Source organism: Misgurnus anguillicaudatus, chromosome 21 (assembly GCF_027580225.2).
Source record: "Misgurnus anguillicaudatus chromosome 21, ASM2758022v2, whole genome shotgun sequence".
NCBI classification, from domain to species: domain Eukaryota; kingdom Metazoa; phylum Chordata; class Actinopteri; order Cypriniformes; family Cobitidae; genus Misgurnus; species Misgurnus anguillicaudatus.
Window position 1 is genome coordinate 31,994,149 of NC_073357.2, and position 26,102 is coordinate 32,020,250.

Below are 26,102 nucleotides of genomic sequence, written 5' to 3' on the forward strand. Positions count from 1 at the left end.
TTTATTATAGTATTTTAGATTATTGTATATAAATTGTATACCGCTGTGCTTATTGTATGTAGTGTTCTGTATTACTACAGTGAATTAATAAACTGTGGCAAATACTGTAGTATTTTTATATTTGCTATGATAAAATTCAGAAACACTATGCTACAGTATCCAGGAATTGTACAATTGTACACTATAGTAAATACTAAAGTGTTTCATGTGTGAATATTAGGTATTTTTCTTTTGTACAACCAAACATAAAAAAACAAAATAACACATTCAGTGCAAGTTGCCGTGTATTTAAATTTTATTTCTTGCCGCTCTTATGCAAATTCGTGTGTCAGTTAGTAGTGGTTGTGTTTTGTTGGGCTTGATAAGTGTCTATAAAACGATGACGTCACAGGCGGAGATGTCATGGCGTCGTCGGAGCTGAGACTGGAGCTTGCCATCTAGTTGAAGGTTGTCGTCGATGCGTTCAGCGAAATGGAGAAGAATGCAAATCCACATCGAGACGCAGGAGGAAGTGTTTTGTGTACCGCTATCCCGGCAGAAACTGGAGATATCAAAGCAGTCGGTGGTGTGAAAGATGTCTGCGAGAAGAAAGAGACTTTGACTACTTGTGCAACTGCTAGCGGTGCTAATGCTACACCCTGCACAGAGACATCAGATGCTGTTGAGACAGTCAAATCTTACACGTCTCAAAGCAACAGCATACAACCGAGCGCTTTATCAGACACGCTGTCGACCGATGCAGCGGATCAGCTGAGCAATGGGATGCCATATGAACCGTCGATGGCCGCTGCTGGGAATAAAGAGGGTGGCACCTCAAAGTTAGTAAACAACCCGGCGGGGGAGCAGCCAGCCACTTTCTCCAGCATCACTAACGTGCACACAGATGCTTCGGAAGGAGGTATGCAAGAACCTTCAAAGCTGTCCGAACCAGGCCCTTTGTGTCCGGACAAAACCAAATCTGGGAGCTCAAACGATCACACGGTTTCCGAGGGTCTTCCGAGTGGGAGTGAGCCCAGCATCGCGGGACAGTCGCGCAGCTTTGATTCACTCGAGTCCTTCTCTAATCTCAACTCTTGTCCGAGTTCAGACCTTAACAGCGAAGGATTTGAGGACAAGGGACTGACTTTGGCTGTCCAGGGCGAATATGGAGCCGAGGGAAAAATCCCTTGTCCTAAAGACAAAGGCACCGGTCAGTCGTTATACCACATCAAGTGGATAAAGTGGAAAGATGAGAACACGCCCATCGTAACGCAGAATGAGAACGGGCCGTGCCCGCTGCTGGCCATTATGAATGTTCTGCTATTGACATGGAAGGTAAATTTAGATAAGAGTCTCTAACCATTTGACAGGTAACAGTAGTACCCATATACGCGGTCAAATAAGTCTTAAAGTTATAGCTATGCGAATCAATTATCATCTAAACAGCTGACTAAAGTACATTACTATGATATAGTACGTTTAACCATGCAAGGATGTAACCACAGACTAATCAGTTAAATAGGATTACTGTCAGTTTTTTATCTGGTTTTCTTTTACCTAAATCACCTTTGTCTTAAATTCTCTCTGCCATCTATACTTGGATATTTATGTTTTGTTTTTAGCAGTCATTTCATATACGCACAAATAAATTCTGGCTTTCAGCCCTGGGCTCATTTGCATTATAAAGATGACATTTAATTATTGGCAAAGACAGTGGGTTGGCAGGGACATGAGATGCTATTTCAGTACCCAAGTCTTTCATCTTAACACACGGATGCACAATGTTTTTTTCCCACTGTTTTAAAACCCACTGGCATCGTTTGAAGATGATCACCACGTTGAGGCTGTGTTTAAGATGTCTTTTCAGCTACTCTCTTTGCAAACAGCTGTCAATTCGTGCTGATACAGCAGCCCATGAAAAGATAAACACCACTATTATGTATTAGCGTTATATAATTTGTTCTAGGAGATAGAAGTGTCATAAATCTCATTTGGTGATGTGCCACATGATTGTTCAATGTCTCTTTGGTTCTGGCACAGGTCAAGCTGCCACCAATGATGGAAATAATAACAGCCGAGCAGCTGATGGAATATCTAGGTGAGTGTTTCTTTAAAAGTTTTACCATTATTATCCATTTGGATTACTGAGGGTATTAAAGAACCATTGAGAAAAACTTTAGCAACGATATTAAGTTTAGTCTGAATACTCTTGCCTTCATGTCACTAATTACTAGTTTGTGCATAACATTTAAATGTATAACATTTAAATGTGGCCATTGTAGGGAATAAAATTATAGTAAGACTCATGCAAAGCTAAACATGTCATCATAATTATAGGATTTCGTAGTGTAATTTCAATATACACTGGTTAGACATTTTTTGCATGTACTTCTATGAAAATCTGTCTAAACCTTTACTAAGTGCTTGATCTTAATAGTTTATGTATGTTGAGTCAAACAATGTTATGAGTTTCCTAAACGTTCTGATAAACATCGGTGGACAAGAAAATGTGATATGTTGTCACATGCTGATGGACAGCACCAGATCCCTGGGGGAAAACCCAAGACTTGAACTGGGAATCCGTGTTACGTTACTTCAGTGTTGCCAAGAGCCACATTTCTCAGACTGCATCATTTAAATCACAAGACAGTCAAAAAACAACACCACCACTTGTGCTAAATGTCGTATCTCTTACTGATATAATAGAAACTAACTAGAACGCTACTTGTTAAAATCTGTGATAACAGAAGGTAGTCAACATGACCTGAAACACTCATTTGATCTGAATGTTGTGGTAGCTTGTGTTGAGTGTTATAACCATAAGCCTCACATACTCCAATAATGCCAAGTACTGTACTGTGATGAATATAGACAGCAGTTTTGTAGGTCAACATACATGCAATAGTTTCTTTTTAAAAGACTTTGTAAACAGCATCAGAATATAAACACAGAACAAGTAACTGTATTACAAACTATTTCGATTTCTTTTTAGAAAGAGTACATAGACTTTCTAAGCTATAAGAACTTCTGTGTGCATGAATGTGATTGCTGAGGATGTGGTCGTGAAGTGCCATTCCTTACATGGGTGTGGTCCCCAGGGTTTGTGTTTCACGTTAAAATCGGCAAACTCTTGCATTTAAGAATTTGGTTGAACATTAGTTAAAAATGAGATTACTGATGCATAGTTAATGCAGAACCAGCTATAGGGTTAAACAGCTCTGAAAGCTTGAAAATCGTGTCTGTGTTCAACGTGTGCGGCCATACACATCCTATTCGCAGCTGTCTGCCTGAAGACCCCTCACAGAAGTATTCGTCTTATTGCTGAGCTGTTTGTAAAGAAGCCCATGTGATCCTAAAGTATGGACACCCCAAAGACACTTAACAGTGTCGCATGTAGAGTGCATAAGCTGTTTGTCCATATATAAAAAAAAAATATATATATATATATATATAATGTATATGTATGTATGTATGTATGTATGTATATATATGTCTGAAGAGTTTCGTTGCAAAACGAGATAACTCCGTTTTTTTAATTTTTCAGAAATCTTTTTGGTTGTGCATTCCAATTAATATCAATTCAACTCCAGTTGGTTTTGATTTAAACCTTCATAACTTAAAAAATACAGCTAAGTAGCACAATAAAACAAAATAATAACATGATAACATAATAATAAACATGTTTTGACAAAAATGTTAAAAACGGAGATATATCGTTTTGCAACGAAACTCTTCATATATAATGTTTTGGGGGAGTACATCCATCATAGAGTTAAATTCAGACACATTGGCTTTCGGCTAAGCTGTGTGTATTTGACTGCTCAGTTATGCTTTATGAGATGCCATAGTTAGCTACACAGGCATCTGTAAATTGCTTTTCTCTCCCTTAGGTACAAGCATGCCTGTTTAAGTCTATTAGAAAGCATCCATCTTGCTCTGCCTCTCTGCTGTATCTTTCAACACTGTTAATGTTTCATTCTCAGGCAAAGTCAGTGGCCCATGAACCAAACCTGACAACTGCAGAGTTTGCTTTAATTGGTCAAGGCATTTCAGTCACCTCTATTAACTGTGGAACGGCTGTACTGCTTAACCAAGTTAACTGTACAGTTCACGCTGATGTCTAAACATATTTGGATACCTGGATGAATTATCCCAACAATGAAAAAGCTTCTAAAAAGACTTCAGATTGAAATATGACGTACTTGCAACATTATTTTAGTTTTGTTAATACAGTTTTTTATGGTTTTATTGTCATTTTCAGTCTATACTCTCATGTCTCATGTCTCTGTTATCTTAAAGGCATAAATTGTAGTAAAATTTGTGTCGTTTTTACGCAATGGTAGTTTTTTTGTCCACTATGATTTCGCCGCTTGCTGCGTACCGTGTGAAACGCCCATTAAAGGACAAGTTCTGTATTTTACACTTAAAGCCCTGTTTTCAGATTGTTTATGATGAAATAGAAAGGTTTTGACTGAAATTTGGACATATGATGCTGGCCCGAGAATTTTCGGTTTCTGTTGTATCACCCCACCACCTCCCAATGGCTGCATAGGTGCACTGGAACAATCCTTTCTGGAATGCATTGAACTTTTGTTTGCAGGGACGTGAAGCTTACCGAGTGGTCAGGGGTGTTCACTAATATGCTCACACAAAAATTGCTGCAAAAGATGCTTTCCAACAGGTTTTATCGTAGTTTTTGTTCAACTTCATTGACTTGTATTAGATGTGCTGTGAGGTACGGTATTACTCCGCGCCGGGAACTTTGTTTGTATTCTTGCAATTGGCAAAGGTGGATTATCGCCACCAACTGGGCTGGAGTGTTTATTATTCAAGCTCTCAACAGAAGAATATACGGGTGTGAGGCGTTTGGAAAAATAGGTCCACAAGTTTACAACAAATGCTAAAACAGCTGTTGGAAAGCATCTTTTGCAGAGATTTTTGTGTGAGCATATCAGTGAACACCCCTGACCACTCGGTGAGTTTCACATCTTTGTAAACAAAAGTTTAATGCATTTTAGGAAGGATTGTTCCAGTGCACCTATGCAGCCATTGGGAGGTGGTGGGGTGATACAACAGAAACCGAAAATTCTCGAGCCAGCATCATATGTCCAAATTTCAGTCAAAACTGTTCTATTTCATCATAAACAATCTGAAAACAGGGCTTTAAGTGTAAAATACCGAACTTGTCCTTTAATGGGCATTTCACACGGTACGCAGCAAGCGGCGAAATCATAGTGGAAGTGTTTTGTGCACCATTTAGTGCAATGGCGCCTGCCATGAAGAGCCATGTCTGCGAAAGGAATAGGTTTTTGGGTGCACAAGCAAGGCATGTGGACCAACTTCGCTTCACCCATGTAACCACGCCCGTTTCACCGCTTTCCGCACGTCTCCTACTGAAAAACAACTAAACACTCACGGTTGCTGCGTACTGTGTGAAACGCCCATAAGAGTTGTAATCCTTATGCTAAACATAGGCAAAGTGTCAAAAAGCATTTGAGTTTGTGACAGAGTATTTTTGGGCCAAACTCACACCTTATGTTATGTTGGAAATTGGCGCGTGGGTTGGGGCTGCACGATGGGTCGCATGTGTTTGTCACGCGCGTCTCGTCAGCAATGCCGGTTCCCTGATCAGTAGTAAATCGGCATCAGCTGTTTTCAGATGGATCAGCTTTAACTACACAGAGCCGTAGTTCACTGACAATCAGGGCAATTTCGCATTAATTATCGGGGATGTATCGCCTGCGATATGGCCCAGCTTGTCAGGGAACTACGGCTCTGTGCGGTTAATTTTGCACCATTTGAAAACAGCTGTTGGCGATTTAATACAAATCAGGGAACCGGCATTACTGACGTGATGCGCGTGGTATCGCATGCGATTTATCGTGCAGCCCTAGCGTAAGTGCATATAATGTAAATGACACGAACAAGTAGTTAATCACAAGTTAACTAGAGATAGTGGGTTTGTGTGTGTTGCTTACTCGTGACTTGCTCCTCCCCCTGCATGTCTCAAGAGGGTCGTGTTTTTCATTCACTAGAGCTGATCTGTTTTTTATAAATCTGATAACTAAAGACTCTTCGGAGATATAAAGGATGTAATACTACTCTATAGGTACTCAAGATTAACATGAAATGAGCAAAAGCCATGTCTGTTATGGGAGCTTTAAGGTTTTATAAGAAAAAATGAAGAAGAAACGGCATCAGAAGAAAAAACAGCATGGAGAAACAGCATCAGCCCATTCTTAATGTGCTGTTCTTAGAAGAGGAGAGGCCCAGTATGGGATAGACAGGAAGAGAGGGATGGAGCAAATATGAAGAGATCAGCTGGATAGGAACTGAAGAGGCGGGAGTTGGAACGCGGAGATTTGCAGAGCAGAAACAAGTGAAAGAGGCCCAGATGAACCTGTGTATACTGGGCACTGATCAGAGGGCGGGGCCTAAAAACAACTCCGCTTCACACATCTCTCTCATACTTTTATTTGATTTGAACTATGGCTTTTGTGTGAAAATGACAAGCCAGTGAAAGCTTTGGAGATAAAGGTGAAATGCGTGTGGGAATCAATAACCATAGACTGCTTTGTAATGGACTAAATTTTGTTTTTGATTTATGGTCAGTAACGCTGACCAGTGCTCCTGTACCTAGAGACGTACATGTGTTCAGAAGATTATTAAACTGGATGACAGGTGCTTTAATATTAGAGCAAAACTCAGTCAGCTTCAGCCCCCCAAAATGAGGTGCAGGACATAGTTTGGACACTACACTAATAATATCACCATTGTAAAGTGTTGATTTTGTGCTTTGTCAAACAAAGTGCTATGTGAAATGTAATGTCTGAAACCTGCTTGTTCCAAGGTCACTTCCTTTTAAAATTTGCCCCTGGCCCTGTCTGCACCTGGTATTAATTATTTGTCTCTTGTGATCCAGTCGCAAGTGGACAGCAGAGGCAGACTGCTGTTTAAACCTGGTATTAACATGATCAGATTTTAAATCAAGTGATGGCTTCCTGAAAGTGTTTTGAGTAGTCTGTGTACAGCTCATGTTTTGGCACAATGCTCATGTTCATTTTCATCAGAGAACACATTGTGTATGATACACATCATGATAAAACCACATCAGTTGCTGACTACCTCCAAATGGGGTTTATACACTAATGCACTTGGGTTTAGCGCTGTCCACTTAAGTTATTGGAGCGGTAGAAAATTCTCCCCGTCTCTCTCTATTAAGGCAGCTTGGCCTGGTATTACTTTTTTTTACTCTTTTTTTGGTTTTATCTCTTATGATTAGCTGGCATTTACACAAAAACTGCAAGGTTTTGTCCTGGGCCCGCTGAAATTTAGTGTCAACTCTGATGAAGGAGTCTCGCCTTTTTGTTGAGTGAACTGTCTGAAATGCTTTCCCTAACCCACCCTCTCTTTTCTTTCACTCCTTCACAACAGGAGACTATATCCTTGAAGCCAAGCCAAAAGAGATCTCAGAGGCTCAGCGGTTGAACTACGAACAGGTAGAAACAGAGGTTTTGCTCAAGCACTCCAAGCACACAAGGCTGTCAAACATAGCCACTCTGTTTACATAGCTCTCTATGTGTTCATGTGATGGCTATCAGTGCTGCTCCTAGGCCTTTGGCTTTGATAGTGGATAGAGATGCAAAGAACAAAACTTTGCCCAATGCTTATTCCTCCAGACAGACAGACAGACAGGAATGTTTTTCATATGGAATGACTGCTTGCTTTATATTGTTTAGTTCTTGTTGCAGACATGACTCTGTTTTCCATCATTAAACAGCCAGTTCTCTGTGAGTTAGTGTCTTTGGGTGTGGCTGTAGATCGGCACACATCACGAGAGGGTACCGGAAAGATCTCTCCATGGAATCACTATTGAATTAAAGGAATTGTGCAAACTGGTGCATTCCAGTCCAGATCCAACTATTTATATAACAGCAGGAGTGAATATGATCATTGTGTTGCTGTATGATTTGCAGCATTTCACATGTAAGAAGATGGGGCAAAAAGAGACGCCCCATTTCTTCTCACATTACTGCTGGTTTGAAGGGATGAATGGCAATGAATAGTTGACAGAAAGGGTTTCTCTGATGTTCTGAAAAAAGAAAGGTCTTCTGCTTAGGCTCGTTTTAAATCAAAAGTAGTAAAGAATTTAGCTATATTTTGCAATAAGAAAATTAAAACATAAAGACTTGCATTGTAAATGCCTTTTTTTGGCAAAACAACGTCTTTTTCAAATTTTTAACGTCATTGTAATGCAAAAAGGTCATTGCTGTATCACACTTGAAAACAAACATCTGGGTTTATGAATTTAATGTATAATGAGAACAGATGAGAGTTATTGTCAGGTGCTTGTCCTGAAGTTTCATTTCTTTGTAATTTGGGGTGAAATAAGACCTGCACATCGATTTTCTCCCACCCGCGATGCAATTTTGCCGATACATTGCCCGCTTCTTCATTGCGGTTACGGTTTGGTTTAATTTATTTATTGGTTGTTGTTTTTTTACGTGTCTGTTCAAGCAGTTACATTTTTACTTACAAATGCAACCAAAATATTTAACATTAATGAACATTTTATTCAACTATTTGAAAATGGCACAATCTCTCTCCAAATTGAAACATTTACAACAACAATCAAACAAAAAAACCTTTTTTAAATAAAAATTATTAATAAGGGGGAGGGAAATCTTCTCTCTTTCGCTGTGTTTTCGCTGCTACAACTGCTTTGTTGCTGCATCACATTCACTTGCTGATGCTAGCAGATGAAAATAAACAAAAATGTGTGCTTTGGCAGAAATGCGTAGATGGACGTTACATCAAGGAATAAGGACGTGGAGAGGGTCAAAATAAAGATACCTCAAATCGTTTTTTTACGCGTGGCATCGATGCATCGGATCGTTAGAAATAAAATTGATGTATCGATTCATATCGATGTATTGTTAACTTACACCCCTACACTCTAAAAAATTTGCTGTAATTTTGCAGCTGGTTGCCAGTAACTTACTGTAGAAGATAAAGTCATAAAAATTTTCATGTTCATTTAACTTTGAACAAAATGTTGCCAGTAAATAACATAAATGTAAAATCTACAGTAAGTTACTGGCAGCTAGTTGCCAGTAATACTGTAATTTCTACAGACATTTTTTACAGTGTAGTATATAGGTAATTTAGTGTCATATTGCTGTCCAAGCTCTCTAAAGCTGAGATTTAATTTTGAAAATAAAAAGTAAGCAGTTTTAAGTTGTCTATTTTTGATATGCGAGTTTTAGGATGTGAAGGGTTTAAAATAGGAGTGTTTCTGATCTTTGTCTTTGTGTGTGTTTATTCGCTTGTGAATAGGCTGTGGCCAACTGGATCCATGCTCGGTTCTTGCCCTTTATGTGCAACCATATTAGATTTGTTTTAATTTGATATTTGGTCCAAACATCTTGTTGGCGTCTTTCGATGACATTGTTATGAAAGCGCTGTTCTTGTGCAGAGAGGTTATTATTTTTTAGTAAGTAAAGAATCCTGTCTTGTGAAGAGTTTCATTGAGAGTTCATTGAGTTTATAGAGTTTCATTTATTGCACAGACTGGTTTAGGTTTGGACAGCCTTCATTCACGCATGTGTAATGTTTTTTCTCTACACAGTAAGCTTAGCTGACTATTTTAGCCATTGCTAGTGACTCGCTCTCTCTGTCTCTCTTTGTGTGTGTGTGTGATGGTGGTGGTCAGTGAAAAAGAAAAATGCTTTCTGTCAGTAAAAGAGAGAGATGGCAATCATGAGAGAGAGGCATGCATACACCAAGTGGTCCGGAAGATCTTCTCATGCGTAGGCCTTGTCTGCTGTTGAGTTTATCATGTGTAATAGTGAACAACATCACTATCCTAGGTTTAACTCAATTTAGAAGGCTTGTGTTTGCATTGTTTGATATGTGTAGAAGTGTTATATAAGAGAGAGAGAGAGAAAGAGAGAGAGAGAGAGAGAGAGAGAGAGAGAGAGGGGAATAAATGGAAAAAAAGAGCTGGAGAAAGTGGGTCAGAGAACTTGAGGGGTTCAGCAATTCTGGAAGGGACACATGGACAGAACTGGACCACACAGGCTGGCGTAGGTTGGGTTTAGTACCAGTGCCAACCTTAACATGACTGAATGGGAGTTGTGGGTGGATGGGTCTTGGCTGATCTATCAAGCCTATAGCTTTCATCTGACCCTGGTGCCAGTTCTTGATTCTCTCATACACCCACAGTCCATCGGGTCATTCTGTGCCACGCTTATTCATTCTGAAGAGCAGGGAGTCCAGTGAAAGAGAAAGTGTCTGGTGATGGGATGTTTTGGAAACCTCATACTTTAGTATCGATCTGCAAGATGACTCGTGTTGTTCAAATGTAAGCCAAGGTCAGATAAATCAAAAGCTACGACACAGTCTCATTTTGAGTTCCGAAATGCTGAGGTTTAGAGTTAAACAGTAAATCCTAAGTTAAAAGTCTTGATACACGCATTTCAGTCAGTTTACACACTCCCACCTTGTATTTCTAAGAGACTGTAAACTTTTCCTGCTATATACAATTAATGGACGAGGCGCAGGGAAGTTATCTGTCGAGTTTAGATCCGATAAATGCTGTAAATAACGCAGGTTTCTTGAATATAGCCAAATACGTGTTAAATTATGCTTGATTTATTAAAAAAACTCTCCAACTGCTTTGCAATCAGAAGCTTTAGCTTACCTGAAACTACTCTCAGCCTCAGACGTCACGCCCACAAACTGTTGGCTGAACGTCTGATGTTTTTCGTACACTTTTCTGGAAACCCTGTGAGAATGTTAAAGTCGTCTTTGATTGGTTGAAAAAAAAACGGATTTCCAGGAGACGCGAGTAGATTAGTTTCGGTCCCTGGAAAACAAAGCTCTGATGTTCCATTGAGGAAGAGAATCAGTCGTGTTCAAGTGGATAATAATGAGCAGTTATCAGGATCAGCTAAACATTGGATTCTCAAAAATATGCAAAGTTCGCGGCATCGACTCTGTAAAAGACGTCCAAGAGTTTTGCTTGAGGCAGTTAGTGGAGTCAAAAAGTTTGGTTCTCCTGAATTGCTTGTATGTTTTAAAAAGTGGAGAGATATGCTTCAAACAGACGTTTAACGGGAGCGTCTCATTGGTGTGGCTGTTGATGAAGTGCACAACGTTGTTCTATGGTGAGTAATGTTGTTAATTTAGATGCTATTCGGTTGCGGCTGGTTATTTCAATAACTGACTTGTTGCCAGCCGGCTCGTTATGGTGGGGAGTCCGAAACGTGACGCTAGATGAAACAAACTGTGATTGGTTGTTTGACATGTCGGTCAAACAGCTCGTGGGTGGGCTTTGTCCAGAAAAAGCAGCGAAAAACACCAGACCTTCAGTATTGAAGGTCTGGCTACGCGAGACTAACCTGAAACTAACGTAGAGGCTTACTGAAATTAATGAAAGGACCAGAGATGTATTTCATTATTGTTGCCATGTAGTACTGAACATGTAACCTTATCTCTCTCTTAAACACAGCTATCTAACTGATTGACTTCAGTTAGATAGCTGGTTATACTTTGTCAAAAAAGGCAGTGTAGGGTAGTATACACCTACTGTAGTAGATAATTTGTGCAGCTCTGTTTTCAGTGGCATGAGTGAGTAAGGTCATTAATATAAAAGGTGTGGTTACTGATAAGGGGAGTAAGACATTAGGTGAGACATTTTCTTATAGATATAGCATAGATTAGCTTGTGTGATTTATTCTCCCTTAAATAGATCATTTGTGTGGGAGTGTGAATGTTTTGTGTTAAAAAATGGTTTTGCATTTCTATAAGTTCTCCTCTTTTTTTCTCTCTCTCTATAGAACATGAGTGATGCCATGGCAGTGCTGCATAAACTGCAGACGGGTCTGGATGTGAATGTTAAGTTCACAGGTGTGCGAGTATTCGAGTACACGCCTGAGTGCATCGTCTTCGACCTGCTGGATATTCCGCTCTATCACGGATGGCTGGTTGATCCTCAGGTCAGCGTCCTGATTTACTTCCTTCTGGCACCAGAAAATCATCCAAGTCATTGAGTCATAGCAGTGGCGGCTGGTGATGTCTTTTTTTGAAGCGCACGATGCGAAGTTCGTCACAACATGTATGTAGCTTGTCATGTGTGTGGTTTGTCATTTCAAAATATGTGTTCTGTACTTTGAGAGGTCGTGTGTGCGTCGCGTGTCATGCCAGAGTGAGTGCCTGCTGCCTTGAACTTGAACTTGAAAGGAGATGCTCGCGTGTGCCAGATACTCGCACAATCTCATGCGTAATCAGAGTTTACTGTTAAGGGAGTGTGTTGCGTGTATTTAGGGAACGTTAGTGTCTCTTTTATCATAAACGGTTTTGACGTGTCTCCAGCAGGCACTTATTTTGACAAAACACGTGATGCACACAGGATCTCTCCACACGCATTACACATATTTTGGAAAAGGGAACCACACACATCACAATCCGAACACTTATTTTGAATTAGCGCATCCTCGGAAGTGCAGTCACGAGCCGCCACTGAGTCATAGTCACCACATGATGTCAGGTTTTTGTTTTTTAATTTATTTTAGACTTTTTTAAATGATAGTTTAGATATCCAATTACTATCTCACATGCACTATAGTATTTGAAGAGTTTGGTTCCAAAACGCAATAAATCCATTTTGACAAATTTTGGTAAAAACGAAATGTTTTCTATACCAAGAAAGTGACAAGATGAAAAACACTATTTTCTGTTACAAACTTTCACATATAGCATATTTAGGTTATAAAAACATAAAAAAACTAACATTTCAAAGATTTATTATAAAAACTGATTATTTTTCCACAAAATGCAATAAATCCAAGGTTTTTTTTTCAAAATGCTATAAATCTATTGAATCAATATATAAATGTGCATTCATCTTTGCCATGTTATATTCATTTAGTTGACTAGTGGTATACACTGATTAAAAAAATGAACATAAATAGCATTAATCAAAACACTTAGGCCTAGTCCACACGGACACGGGTATTTTTATAACCGTGAGTTTTTTCACGCGGTTCGGCCGTTCGTCCACACGAAACCGCAGTATCAGGGCACTGAAACCGAGCATATTTGGGTGAGCTTTTTAAGAAACCACGGTTACAGTGGTGTCGTGTAGAGAGTAAAACCGGAGGTTTTGCCTTGCGACGTCAGAGTGTGCGCCGTTATCCACTGTGTTTGACGTCAAGATTGTGCGCCGCTGACTGCTTTGTTGATGATTCTGTGCAATGGCGGACGTATCTTGCTAATAATAACTGTGCTAACATGGCTTCTAACATGTATACAGATATATGCTCAGTTATCTGACTATATTGCGGAACACGATTTGGGTTATATCCCCGCCTGCTGGTGTGGCATGCTCTTGACAGCGCTTGATAGCGTGCTTTTGCTTTATCGTGTGGATGGATATTTAAACCGAGCATGTGTGGATGGGATTATTTTTTAGGGAAAACTCTGGTTACAAATATACCCGTGTCCGTGTGGACTAGGCCTTACTTTGTCAAATTAATAACAATGTCATTGGTGCTGTCATCCTTGGGACGTCGTTGCCGAACCTTTTTAAAGCGATTCGTTCGCTTCGAGTAAAATAATGGGAAGTTTTTCATAAGATCCCCTGAGGTCAATGTGTTAGCATGACAGAAGCTTGATGTTGTCAGGAAAACAAGAAACAGCTGGCATTTTTCCTTCTTTTGTAAATTATTAGATTTTTGTTTGCTTACGTTTCTTTTCTGTCACAGAAAACCACCACAGGTTTATCAATGCCATCAAAGTATTATTTTGTTTTTGTTTGTTTGTCGATCACAAAGTACAAAGTAGATGAGAAAAACTAGGATTCAATATTAATTCAGTGTGCCGCCATTATTGTTTACAGTGCGTGGAATGGTGCACTGTGATTTGTTGAGTGAATTTATTGCAAAAAAGGAGGACTGGCGTTTATTGCGTTTTGGGAAAAAAAGGGAAAAGATGACAGAATAACATGGCGAATATCAGATTTTGTGTAAAATTAAGAATTTACTTACAATATTGATTTTGGCGGTAACTCATTTTTTTTAAAATGCCGTTTATCGCATTTTGGAACCAACCTCTTCATTTATTTATGTTCTCTGATAATGTCTGCAAGATTTTTACATAATAAAAAAAATCACAATTTATTCTGAATTTGGTTTTGAATTTTCTTTTTTAAAGACTGAATTATGTACTCTAACATTTCAGTAATTAATATTCAGTACATATTAAACAGGCAAAACAGTATGGTAGACATTGTTTTACATTGCAACATTACTCTCCAGTCCAGTACAGCTGGCAGTGGCACTGCATCATCTTTTATTTGATTTCGAGTCTCTCTGCATGTTTTTTCACACTGCACAATGTCTTGCAATCCTTGGAGGGATATCTATCGTTTTGTTGTTCAAGTAATCCTGTGTTTGCATCCCTTGGTGGGCGGGGCTCAAGAGTCAGTGATATAGAAGTAGGCCTTGGTCTACTGCCTTTTGTGACACTGAGAGAAAATCTGACATGAAGCATTTTTGCAGTTTCATTGGTTTCAATGAAAGCTCTTTTTTGGCTAAAGTTTGAATTTTTTATTTATTTTTTTGCAGTCTGCACATTAACCCGGCAAAGTAGAAATAGTTTGAACCCTGCATGCTAATGTTTTGCCCATATAAGTTGACTATAGGAGCCGCCTCTCATTCTGTATGTATCTCTCTGTAGATGGCAGATATAGTGAAGGCAGTGGGAAACTGCAGTTATAACCAGTTGGTGGAGAAGATAATCAGCTGTAAACAGTCAGACAGCAGTGAGCTGGCCGGGGAAGGTGGGTGTTCAGTGTTTTTACTGTCATCTTTTCTTCACACATTCTTTCAGCCTTCCACGAACCAAGTGCTTGTCTGCAGCAGATCCCCGCCGGCTGTGCTCCTCTTAAATCTAAACTTTCCTTTGCTGTAAATTCACTTTGTCAAGCTTGGATGCACTTTGCTGTCGCACACATTTCTCTCTGCTCTGAATTGTTTCTTCTCGTATTGCATCATGCAAATAAACAACTATCACAGACGAGTGTGCGAGTCAGTTCAGACAAGAGTAAAGGATAGAAACAGCTTGACTGCTTCCCATTATTTATCTTTTTTTAAACATCACCATCTCAAAGTGTGTATGTATCTAAATTTATCTCCTTTCCTCTGTGTGTGGGTGCACCTTGTCTGTCCGTGTTTGTTTTGTTTCTGTGTGATCTGTGCCCTTTTCTATTTCTAGCTGACAGTATGTGTACATCTCTCTGTCACTCTCTGTATCAGCATGTCAGTCTTTGTCTGGCGTGTTTTTGGTTTGACATTTGTAATTATTGGTTTGTAATCTGTTTTGCTTCATTGGATGCCCCTATAAATCTTGATTCTTTCAATTTCGATTGTTCAAATATTTTTTAGCAGTTAATGTTTTCCATGGCGTTAAAACTGAACAGCCTATGTACGGTATAATACTTGACTGTGCATGCGTTTTGTCTCATATAAATCTGTGATCTTAGAGAAGCTAGCAAAATAACTCAAACTCGACATTTCATGCCCATGTATTTATTTGTTGTTAAGTATTCAGAATACTGTAGTCGTCATGTGGGTATATTGTGTGTGAATCAGAAACGTCTCTAAATCCTTGTTATTCTGTTCTAGGTTTTGTGGCAGAGCAGTTCCTGAACAGCACAGCGACTCAGCTGACGTATCACGGCCTTTGTGAGCTCACATCCACAGTACAGGAGGGAGAACTGTGCGTCTTCTTCAGGAACAATCATTTCAGCACCATGACCAAATTTAAGGTGTGTCACATTTATACATACACATTACTTCTTAGAGATGACGTATCGTGTGAATTGAATACATTTATCCATACAGGGATGCTGCATGTTGGTGCCCTCCAGTGACCAAAAGCAGAAGCTTACTAACTTGCTATTGAGACGACCATAGATATCTAGATACATACAACTGTTGTTAATTACCACAATATGCTTTCATGTCTGCCGTAATGGAAAGGTCAAATTATGTCCTTAAACACATAAAAGTGAATTGACAGGTAATTTTGGCATTCTATCTTGTGGCAGGTTATTGCTTTTTCTGAAGTCCGTCTCACCAGCTTGTTTTATTATTCTTTTGTGCAAATTTTGTCCAAACTTCACGAAACTCGACATACATGATCCTTGGACCAAGCCTCAAAAAAAGTTACTATAAGGATTTTTGATTTTCGGAAGCGTTTGCCCGTCACAGCCCAAACTAAACATGCATCGCCACCGCCAAAACAGGAAGTAGTTTATATCTCAGGAACGCTTTAATGTATTGAAACCAAACTTTGTACATGAATTTGGGTCTCCAATGTGAGGATGCACAAACTAAATCAGCGGCACCAGAGCAAGCACACTTTTGCAGTTCCTCCGGAAATGCATTTTCTAGTTTATTTTGGTGCTTTGTAGAGTAAAGTGACTTAATGACCAATGTATGGTATCCTATACTTGTAATGTGACCTTTGCATTTAGCCCATTTAAATGTCTATACTGTATAAAGAGTATAATTTGTAGGGTGGGGGGGATCCTGAGCATGGATATTGAAACATGCTAGATGCTGCATTCTTCGACATATCCGGCTGCCCCGAGAATTTTCGGTGTTTGCTGTTTCACCTCCCACCTCTACAATGGCTGTATAGGTGCACTGGAACAATCCTTCCTAAAATGCATTAAACTTTCGTTTACAAAGACGTGAAACTTTCCGAGCGGTCAGGGGTGTTCACTGATATACTCACACAAAAATCGCTGCAAAAGATGCTTTCCAACAGGTTTTATCATAGGTTTTGTCCAACTCCATTGACTTGTATTAGATGTGCTGTGAGGTACGGTATTACTCAGCGCCATTTCAGTCAAATTTGTTCTATTTCATCGAAAACAATCTGAAAACAGGGCTTTAAGTGTAAAATACCAAACTTGTCCTTTAAGGCCGAAGTATGGTCCACTTTTTACGTGTACACGAGGATCTGCATGCGATCCTCAATTGTCATCATATGAAGGATTTTGGAATTAAATATGCGCCTACAGGATAATGTGGTGGGTGGCCCGGAGGATTCGTTGCATTTTGTCGCAGTGCGCATGCGGTAGGCATCTGTGTATACGTGAGAGTCAAATAGACTATGATTTGCAGGGCTTTGTGTTCGACCGTGTGCGTGTGTTCGCGTACATGTATAAAAACAAACAATACTCGGGGCTTTATGATTTGAATAGGCCAACAGTTACGCCATCTTCGTTCAAGAGGTAAGAAAAATTTTATTTCAAACTGTAGCTGCGTTTCCATTAGCTAGCAGCTAGTGTGGCATTTTATCTTATATTTTATTTGTCCATTTCCTTTTTCCTAAAAATATGGATTTGAAAATGTAAATGTATTCATTTCTGTCAAATCAAATATGAGATAAAATGCCACATTAGCTGCGTTTCTATTACCCTTTATTACACGGCTCTCTGGAATGCTTGATTCTGATTGGTCAGTTGAGACATTTGCAGGTTCGTTCTTTTCAAATAATAACCGCTCCAAAGTAATAACACATAGCCGGTACTACTTGTATGTTTTAAATCCCTCCGCGCCAACAAAGATTACTGTTTGGCGCCATCTTGTGACAAATACTGGACAACCACAATTAAGAATGGAAAATTTTGACATTCATTTTAACATGTACGGAAAAAACAAACCATTTAAACAGTGGATAGAAGAACGAACAATGACAAGACAGAGAGCTTACTGAGACTGAACTTGACAAAATAGAGCACGACAGCTACGAAGCCAACACTCAAAGAAATACAGAATGGGCATTAAAACTTCTCAAAGACTGGCTAAAAGAGAAAAAAATGGAGACAGACAAGTATGAAGCAGAGGATCTTAATAAGGTATTACGATCATTTTATGCATCTGTGCAAAGTTTCGTGGAAGGATAAAAATGTTAATTTAAAACAAATATGCCAATAAAATGTTTCAAATTCATATTCATGTCCATTTTTTTTTCTTATGTCTTATTTTTTCTTCGCGTCGGGTCCTGATCACACTGTCGGGGCTTATTTCCCGATAACTAAAGGCTGCCTCTACATTATCCCTTACTTAAATTGCGCAAATTGACATTGCGAATTGAAAATATGGGCAATGGAAACACGGCCAATGGACATTGACGTGTTTCCAGTGGCCGTATTTTCAATTCGCAATGTCAGTTTGCGCAATTTAAAGGGTAATGGAAACACATAGCTTCTGTTTGAGATGGAATTTTTGATCTCTTGATCTGGGATGACGTAGCTGTTGGCCTATTCAAATCATAAAGCCCAGAGTATTGTTTGTTTTTATACGTGTACGCAAACATACGTGCACGGTCGAGCACACAGCCTTGCATAGTGTATTTTGTTTGACGTGTACACGGACGTTTGACGCATGAGCATTGTGACGGGGTGCGGCACATCTTCTGGGCTGCATACTGCATTCTCCTGTAGACGCATATACGCAAAGTTTAAAAATTGTGACACTCGTCTACACGTAAAAAATTGACTACACTTCAGCCTTAAGAATGCAGCATCTATGTGTTTCAATGTCTATGCTTGGCATCCTTTTCATCTTGCAGATGGTGGTTTTTATACAGTATGTAATGTTAGACATTTAAATGTAGGCCTGTGTGGAGTCACCGCGTTTAGACAAAGATAATTTTTTTGATGGTGACTACACATCAACCAGTTGTTTTATCAGTCTGGCTGTAGAGCCTCTTACTGTTATCTGAGAGAAAGTGGCAGTGTCCTGTAACAGCAGGGCACACTTGACTTAAACTGTTTCAAGATCCTCATGTTCACACTTGAGAACAGGACACCACATAAGTGTTGAGAGATTGATGGACAAGAGCTCTCAGACTGTGGGTGTGCGCGCGTGCGTGCGTGTGTGTGTGTGTGTGTGTCTGGGCGTGTGTGTTTTTTGTAATCTTTTCTCTGTGTTCCTCAGGCCCAGCTGTACCTGCTGGTGACAGATCAGGGTTTTCTCACTGAAGAGAAAGTGGTTTGGGAAAGTCTGCACAATGTTGATGGAGACAGCAACTTCTGCGATTCGGAGTTTCATCTGAGGCCGCCCTCTGACCCGGAAACTGTGTACCGTGGTCAGCAAGACCAGATCGATCAGGTCAGAACTGGTCTTTACATAGAGGCTGTTTACACTTGGCATTAACATGTGTTTTCGTCGATCAGATCACAAGTGGACGGCGTTAATGCCAGGTGTAAACAGTGTTCAAAACGTTTTGAGCTCGTCCACTTTCGACCACTTTCAACCACATCCAGAGGTGGTCGAAACCACTTTCGATCGGATCGCTTTGGAGCTGCGGAACGCACATGGTTGAATGCGTTCGAACAGCCACACGCGACCGCCTTCTCTCCGCCCATTTATCTAATCTGAGGTATTAAACACAAGTTTCACGTCTTTTTTTACTTCTGGCGTGAACAGACGGTGAACAGCGCTATTTTTAGCCTTTCATTGATAAAAACTAAGCGGCTGATCTCCGTAGTTTCGTTTTGAAAGCGTCTGAAAGTTGTGCGATCCTATTTCATCAATTGCGCTGAAAATTCAAAGAAAGCTCTTACATACTCATGTACAAAACACTGCAGCATGTTTACTTGCTAAACAAGCAGTGCACTCCGACATTATATTAGTTTGCGTCCATATAAACTCATAATTACTCCCGCTCGGGTTTGAATGACAGCAGAGAGACTCGCCCACCGTCTCACAGACCACCCCCTCATAGTATTCAGCACAGAAGCGGTCGAAAGTGGACAAAAGAGACGGATTTAAATATCAGGTGTAAACGTCATGTGTCTCTCTCGTCCACTTGTGATCCGATCGATGAAAACACATCTTAATACCAAGTGTAAACAGCCCCTTAGTTGTGTCTAAGGGTACATCTACACGACAACGTAGTCAAAACGTTCACATCCCAATGGAAATGAAAACAACTAAAAACGCTGTATGACGCATGTAGGACTTCATTTGCACAACTTTAATGGTGATTTTCTCAATAAGATTTTAGATTTTTGTGCACCCTCAGATTCCAGATTTCAAATGGCACCTGCATCCACTCACACACATAAAGCTTTGATATGTTTTCTGTAGAAACAAAATATCCTTAATATCCAAATGATTTAAAGAAAAATCTATAATTTTGACCATACCCATGCTACTTAAACCCACATACAAGGTCACTTATAAGAACTGAAGACTAACCTAATGTAAATGATGTCAAATCGAAAAGCCATTTAAACTCTCGTCTCTATATATCCCTGAATAACAGACATCTTTAACATGTTATTTTGTAATCTTTTCATAATGATTCAGGCACAGTTTCTTGCATCAATATGTGCTTTCTTTGTGTAACAAATTAGATGAGAAAGCAACATTAACCCACAGGCAAAGCAAAGCTAAAAAGCCAGAGCAATGTTTGGTGCAATTTGAACACATGCTGTGAAAAATTAATCAGTTTCTGTTTAAGTGTTGAGATGATTTTTAAAGCTTTGTACCATACTGCTATATTGCTCGCAGTGAGAAATTCTCAATTATTGATGTTGAAAGCTGTTTAACCCTTCCTCCATCCTACTTACCTTATCCATGACCTTCCCTCTGTGTTTTTAATCTTAACATGCTTTAATGTCTGATGACAGGACAAATGTGCCTAATGAGATGGCAGGTGTTTTCTTAAACTCTATCTCTTTGTCATTAGTTTAATGAAGAACTACTAAGTGGATATTTAGCTAAAGCCCTTTTCACACAGAAATTACGGAAAATGCATCCGGGATTTGTCCAGGATTGTTTTGATTTTTGGTTCATTCACACTGCCAATGATTTTCCGAAATCTGTGTGCGTTTATACAGATATCGTAAAGATGTGGCGTGTTTAAAGTCCTGCACTTGGTGGTAATTTTTTTTCTCCGCAGCGTCTGAAGTTTGCTTATTATCCGTTATTTCTTTCTCCAGAAACCACTCGTGTGCATTTTAGTTTATAATAAGATCATAAGGAGTGCATGATGCGTTGTTCTGTCATGCTGGTGAATGATCTCAGCTTCAGAGGCTTTCCGGGTATCTTGCAGCAATGTTACTAGGTCTTCTTTCTGGTAGGCGATCCCAGAACATTTACGGGACGTGTTTGCGTTCACACCCTGGGTTTCCCCATGCTGCCTTGCGCGCAAATTTATTCACACTGCAAGTCTAGCATGGAAACTATGGACCTTTTTTGCCCTTGAAATAGGGAACCAATCACAGAACTGGGAGGGGGCAGCAAGACGATGACGACATCTATGTGACACACCAAAGCAGTTTTGTTTATCCAACACAGTAGACGCGAAGTTACTTTTCAATGCACACAATGACCCAGTGCCACTAAGTTGTGTTGCTTTTCAATTTCAATATACAGCTACCGGTTTAGTTGCATAGCTTTCAGCTGTGTGCTCACGTACCGATAACGTTGTTGACTCTTGAATTTATGTCGCTCTACATACGTCATCAGGTATAATTGAAACGATTGGCTATGAGCTACGTACAGACGCATTTGATAGACAATCGTAGCGCCCAATAAATGGCTCTGGGCATTCGTAAACCACGGCTCAAATACGAGAAAATGAGCATGTTAGGCTGTGTTCACACAGAAGCCTGTCCGACAATTTTATGGGTATTTTCTGGGACCCAAGTGCTGTGTGAATGAGGTTTAAGTAACTCTTTTGTTTTATGAAAAAATAAATTATGCAGGTGTGGAATGACAGAATTTTTATTTATGAGTATATAAAGTACAAATGACACTTGTATGAATGAGCATTACTTGATTTTCCTATCAGTTTTTAATGTCAGATTTATTCGTGCCAAATCATTTCTTGTATCCAGATGATTGCCTTGCGCATCTGTCTGATTTATGCATGGATCCGTGTCTGTCGTGTGTGTAGGACTACCTGATGGCGCTGTCCCTACAGCAGGAGCAACAGTGCTCAGATCTGGGATGGGAACAGATCCCAGAAGGTATCAGTGATTTGGAGCTGGCCAAGAAGTTGCAGGAGGAGGAGGACCGCAGAGCATCGCAGTACTATCAGGAACAGGAGCAGGCACAGGCAGCGGCTGCAGCAGCTGCGCAGGCACAGGTGAGCTCATGAGTGATGTTAGGTTGAAAAAGTGTGTTTTAAAGGTACAGTATGGTTTTGTAGCGAAATGCAACCAACCTAAATTTCAAAACGCAATGAGAAGCTACGGTAGCTGCCACAAGACAAACATGTCGTTGTCTGATGGTGCGTTTACACCAACTGCGTTTCAGGCATCAAAATCGCATCTACCGCGCCTAGTTTGCCGCTTGAACAGTTTGAATGCATTTGCCCGTGTAGAGCGAAGTGGACGCGCGGAAAAAGCAAGCATTTGACGCGCATCAGAGGCAAAATTCGCTTCTTGTGGGAGGGGCAAGTGCTATGCGGTTGTGTGTTTGCAAGATGACTGATGTTGATTGTGCATTTATCGAGAGAGTTACCGGTTTGTATTTGGTCACCTTACTATTAGGGGGAAATAAACGGCGAGGGGTCGATAAACGTCACGTGACTCAAAAGTGAAGTGTGTATTACAACTTACCAGGTTGCCCGATGTCCTCACTGACACTCTTCCAAACGAGGTCCTTTTTATTCCTGTCTCTATAGAAAACTTGTGTCGTATAGCTCCGGGTGACTGCTTCGACAATAACAAGCGTTCCTTTAGGTTGAATGAGTGACTCCGGGCGGGACTGCCTACACAGCAGCAAGCAGGCTCCTGATTGGTTAACGCGGCGCGAAATTCCACCAAAGTTCAAATATTTCAACTCGGGCGTCAGCCGCAAATTCGCGTGAACTGCAAAATGCACAAAAAGCACCATTGGAAATGTGTATTCTGCGGTCCGCCGAACGCCTCATCCGCGCTGCAAGACCTCCAGACGCGCGTCAACGCGTCTTCTCATTGACTTAACATTGAAATCACTCGCGCTTCATGCCTCTACCGCGGTTGGTGTAAACGCAGCATGAGACAACGTAGGAACAAAATGCGCTACTGTAGAAACATGACAGTGACTTTCATGGAAGGAGACCGCAGGTGTATGTAGATGAAAATGGTAATAAAAACAATACAGATCATTTTGTACTGAAAAACTGACAGATGAAGATTTACGAATGCTACTTAAATGTTTCATATAATAAAATAAGTGCAAATTAAATATTTTTTTCCCAAGTGGGTATTTTTCATCCAATTATTTAACTGTGTGGCAAGTACATTATTCCTGACAAAAAAACACTGTCCTCCAGAGCTGCTGGGGGCAGCAGAGAGACTGTGTTGCTGTTTTGTTGGTTGTTTAGAAAGACAAATTAAAGGGGACATTTCACAAGACTTTTTTAAGATGTAAAGTAAATCTTTGGTGTCTCCAGAGTACATATGAGAAGTTTTAGCTCAAAATACCCCACAGATAATTTATTATTGAGAAAAATGTGCCTTTTTTGGGTGTGTCCTTTTAAATGCAAATGAGCTGATCTCTGCACTAAATGGCAGTGCTGTAATTGGATAGTGCAGATTAAAGGGCGTATTACAACGGAAGCCAAAATTTCAATGACCTCTTTATTCCACATGCTTGCAGAGAATAGTTTACCAAAATTAAGTTACTGGGTTGATCTTTTTCACATTTTTTAGGTTGATAGAAGCACTGGAGACCCAATTATAGCACTTAAACATGGAAAAAGTCAGAGTTTCATGATATGTCCCCTTTAAAGACCACAAAACATCCATGATGATTACTAATCACATATTTATGATTTAATCATCGATCTGCAGGGACAGCAGCCAGGTGAGGACCAGGTGGACCGACCCGCAGCCGCCGGGGCATCAGCAGGGGGCGCCGCAGCTTCCCCAAGCCCAGGAAAACAGCCTTCAACAGGGGAGCGCAAATCCAAAAAGGAAGCAAAGGACAAAGACAAATGCATCTTGTTGTAACGGCAGCGGACTGCGCGGAGTGCGACCCGGGCAGCAGTTAAATTCCAGTGGCTCTGCGATTCATCTCCCAGTGCGAGGTGAAGAGAGAACGAGTAATCGAAAGAAAGCCTAACGGACGGAGAGGACTCGCCATTCTCAAGCCACTTGTGCCTGACTTTAACCCTCGGTGATCCGAATACACACAAGAGCAGACGGGGGTGTCACTACAAAGACTATCACTACACGTTTTGTAGAGCTGGCCAAATGTTCTCAGCAGAAAACCACTGCAGTGCACTATATATTTGTCTGGGCTCACCAGGGAGGGTGGATTTTTTTTGTAGTAAAATAAGGTAATATAGCACTAGGCAAAAAAGTCCCCAACCTGCAGAGCAAGAAAAACGGCACCACTTTTTTCATTATACAAAGCATTTCTTTATTTGTGAATATCCGTTATTGCTGTTGTTTATAAGCTATTTTATACCAATTTGCATATGTAGATTAGGTGTATTGGTCTGTTTCATTTGTCTGGGAACTTTTAAAGAAACTTCATTGAAATGAAAAGGTAGCTAACAGGTTGCGTGGCGCATTATGTCTCAGGACATGATGATGATGTAGTTCTTAACCTGGCAATATTATGATGCCAAATCTCAAAAACTAGAAGTTTTTGCCAATAGGACACTGATGTTAATATGAGCAAATAATTTACACTACTTAATATATTGTAAAAATACACGGCCAATAATTTGCTTCACGGCATGAATTTTACTTCACAGCCAAAAGTCCACTTTATATTTGCCTTGTAGCTAAAATGATACAGAGAGCTAAATGTGGCTTACTGCCCCAAAAATGTATTGTTTCACTTAAGATATTTCCTGTTTTGTTTTTTATTTGTCTGTCACTGTACTTCAGCTAGTGGTCAACCATTGTGTTTTAAAATGGCAGAGCTGAGCACAGTGGACGATTGCTGTTATTCATAACACGTCAGTAGATTTTGGAACCTGACACCAAGTTGAAGGCGTTATTGGTCAATGCTGATAATCAGAAACAGTCTAAACATTGGCTGATTATTTAGCAGCATGATTGTTCTGTTACCCCAAGCTGTCATTTTTACGTACATTGTACATAATCATATACTCTTTATGGATTTAAAGTAGAACGAGGAAAGGATAACTTAAGGCCTTGTTTAGGTCTTTTCTATTGAAACATTCCACCTATATGCCTTGAACTGAGCATATAATGCTGAGCCTCAGACTCAGAGAAACTCTAATGTTGGGCTACAACTCCTGCATGTTAAAGAGCAGAGGAACGTGACGGTGTAGTTCGCTATGGGAGCGCTAGTAGATGTTGATGCTAGCGCTATTCCTTTGACGTTCGGTCCCTCAGTGGCCATTACTCTCTCCGTATATAAAAAGCCTTACAATATTTCCAGTGCGTTTTTACCGACGATTAAAACGAAAACAGGTGCGAGACAAGAATAAGACAATCTGTAGACTTTACCGTTGACGGAAAACCTCACACGGCCTTCATGGAAGGAACATATCCACGAGTGTCTTGCAAACAGTTTGACATGTATCAGCTGCCTTGGTAATGGATATAGATTAAGACCAATGTAATATACAGGGTTCGATTTTAAAATAACCGTTTCGTTAATTATTGCAGCACACCATTTGAAACCCTGGAAATCGGGCTTTTTAAAAAACACGGCTGTTTTTGAAGTTATTCAGTACCGTTAAGGACTCACTGGTTGCTGTAGTACTGAAATGCTGCTTTATAAGGTGAATCAGTTGGGATTGCCAGCGTTGAGGAAGAGTTCTTTATTTGTCATGTTATTGTCAAAATAGCATTCTCACAGTCGTCGTCGTACACTACAAGAACCACAGACGCGTTTATAAACGTAAGCTATCACCTCTGCTAATGGTGTTGTATAGTAGGAAGCACAAGCTTGTCATTACAGTTGGGAGAGTGATGCGTCAAAGTGTTTGTACTAGGAGATGGTTGACTGAATTTATACATTATGTATAACTGTATCCTGTTCTGAATCAAAGTTTTTTTTTCGTTAATGTAAACAGTTTAGTTTAAATTAAATTATGAACTTTTGCATTGGTGAAAGAGG

At 40.0% G+C, this 26,102-nt stretch overlaps 1 protein-coding gene across 1 annotated transcript; it reads left to right on the forward strand.

Annotated features, from left to right (window-relative positions):
* Positions 1–392: 392 nt before the first annotated feature.
* On the forward strand, positions 393–26,102 carry mindy2 (MINDY lysine 48 deubiquitinase 2). Its single transcript, XM_055203103.2, has 9 exons — positions 393–1,314; positions 2,020–2,077; positions 7,414–7,478; positions 11,820–11,978; positions 14,719–14,821; positions 15,666–15,808; positions 18,996–19,169; positions 21,967–22,158; positions 23,852–26,102. Exons 1-9 carry the CDS (start codon positions 472–474, stop codon positions 24,008–24,010), a joined length of 1,896 nt encoding a protein of 631 aa, XP_055059078.1. The 5' UTR covers positions 393–471; the 3' UTR covers positions 24,011–26,102.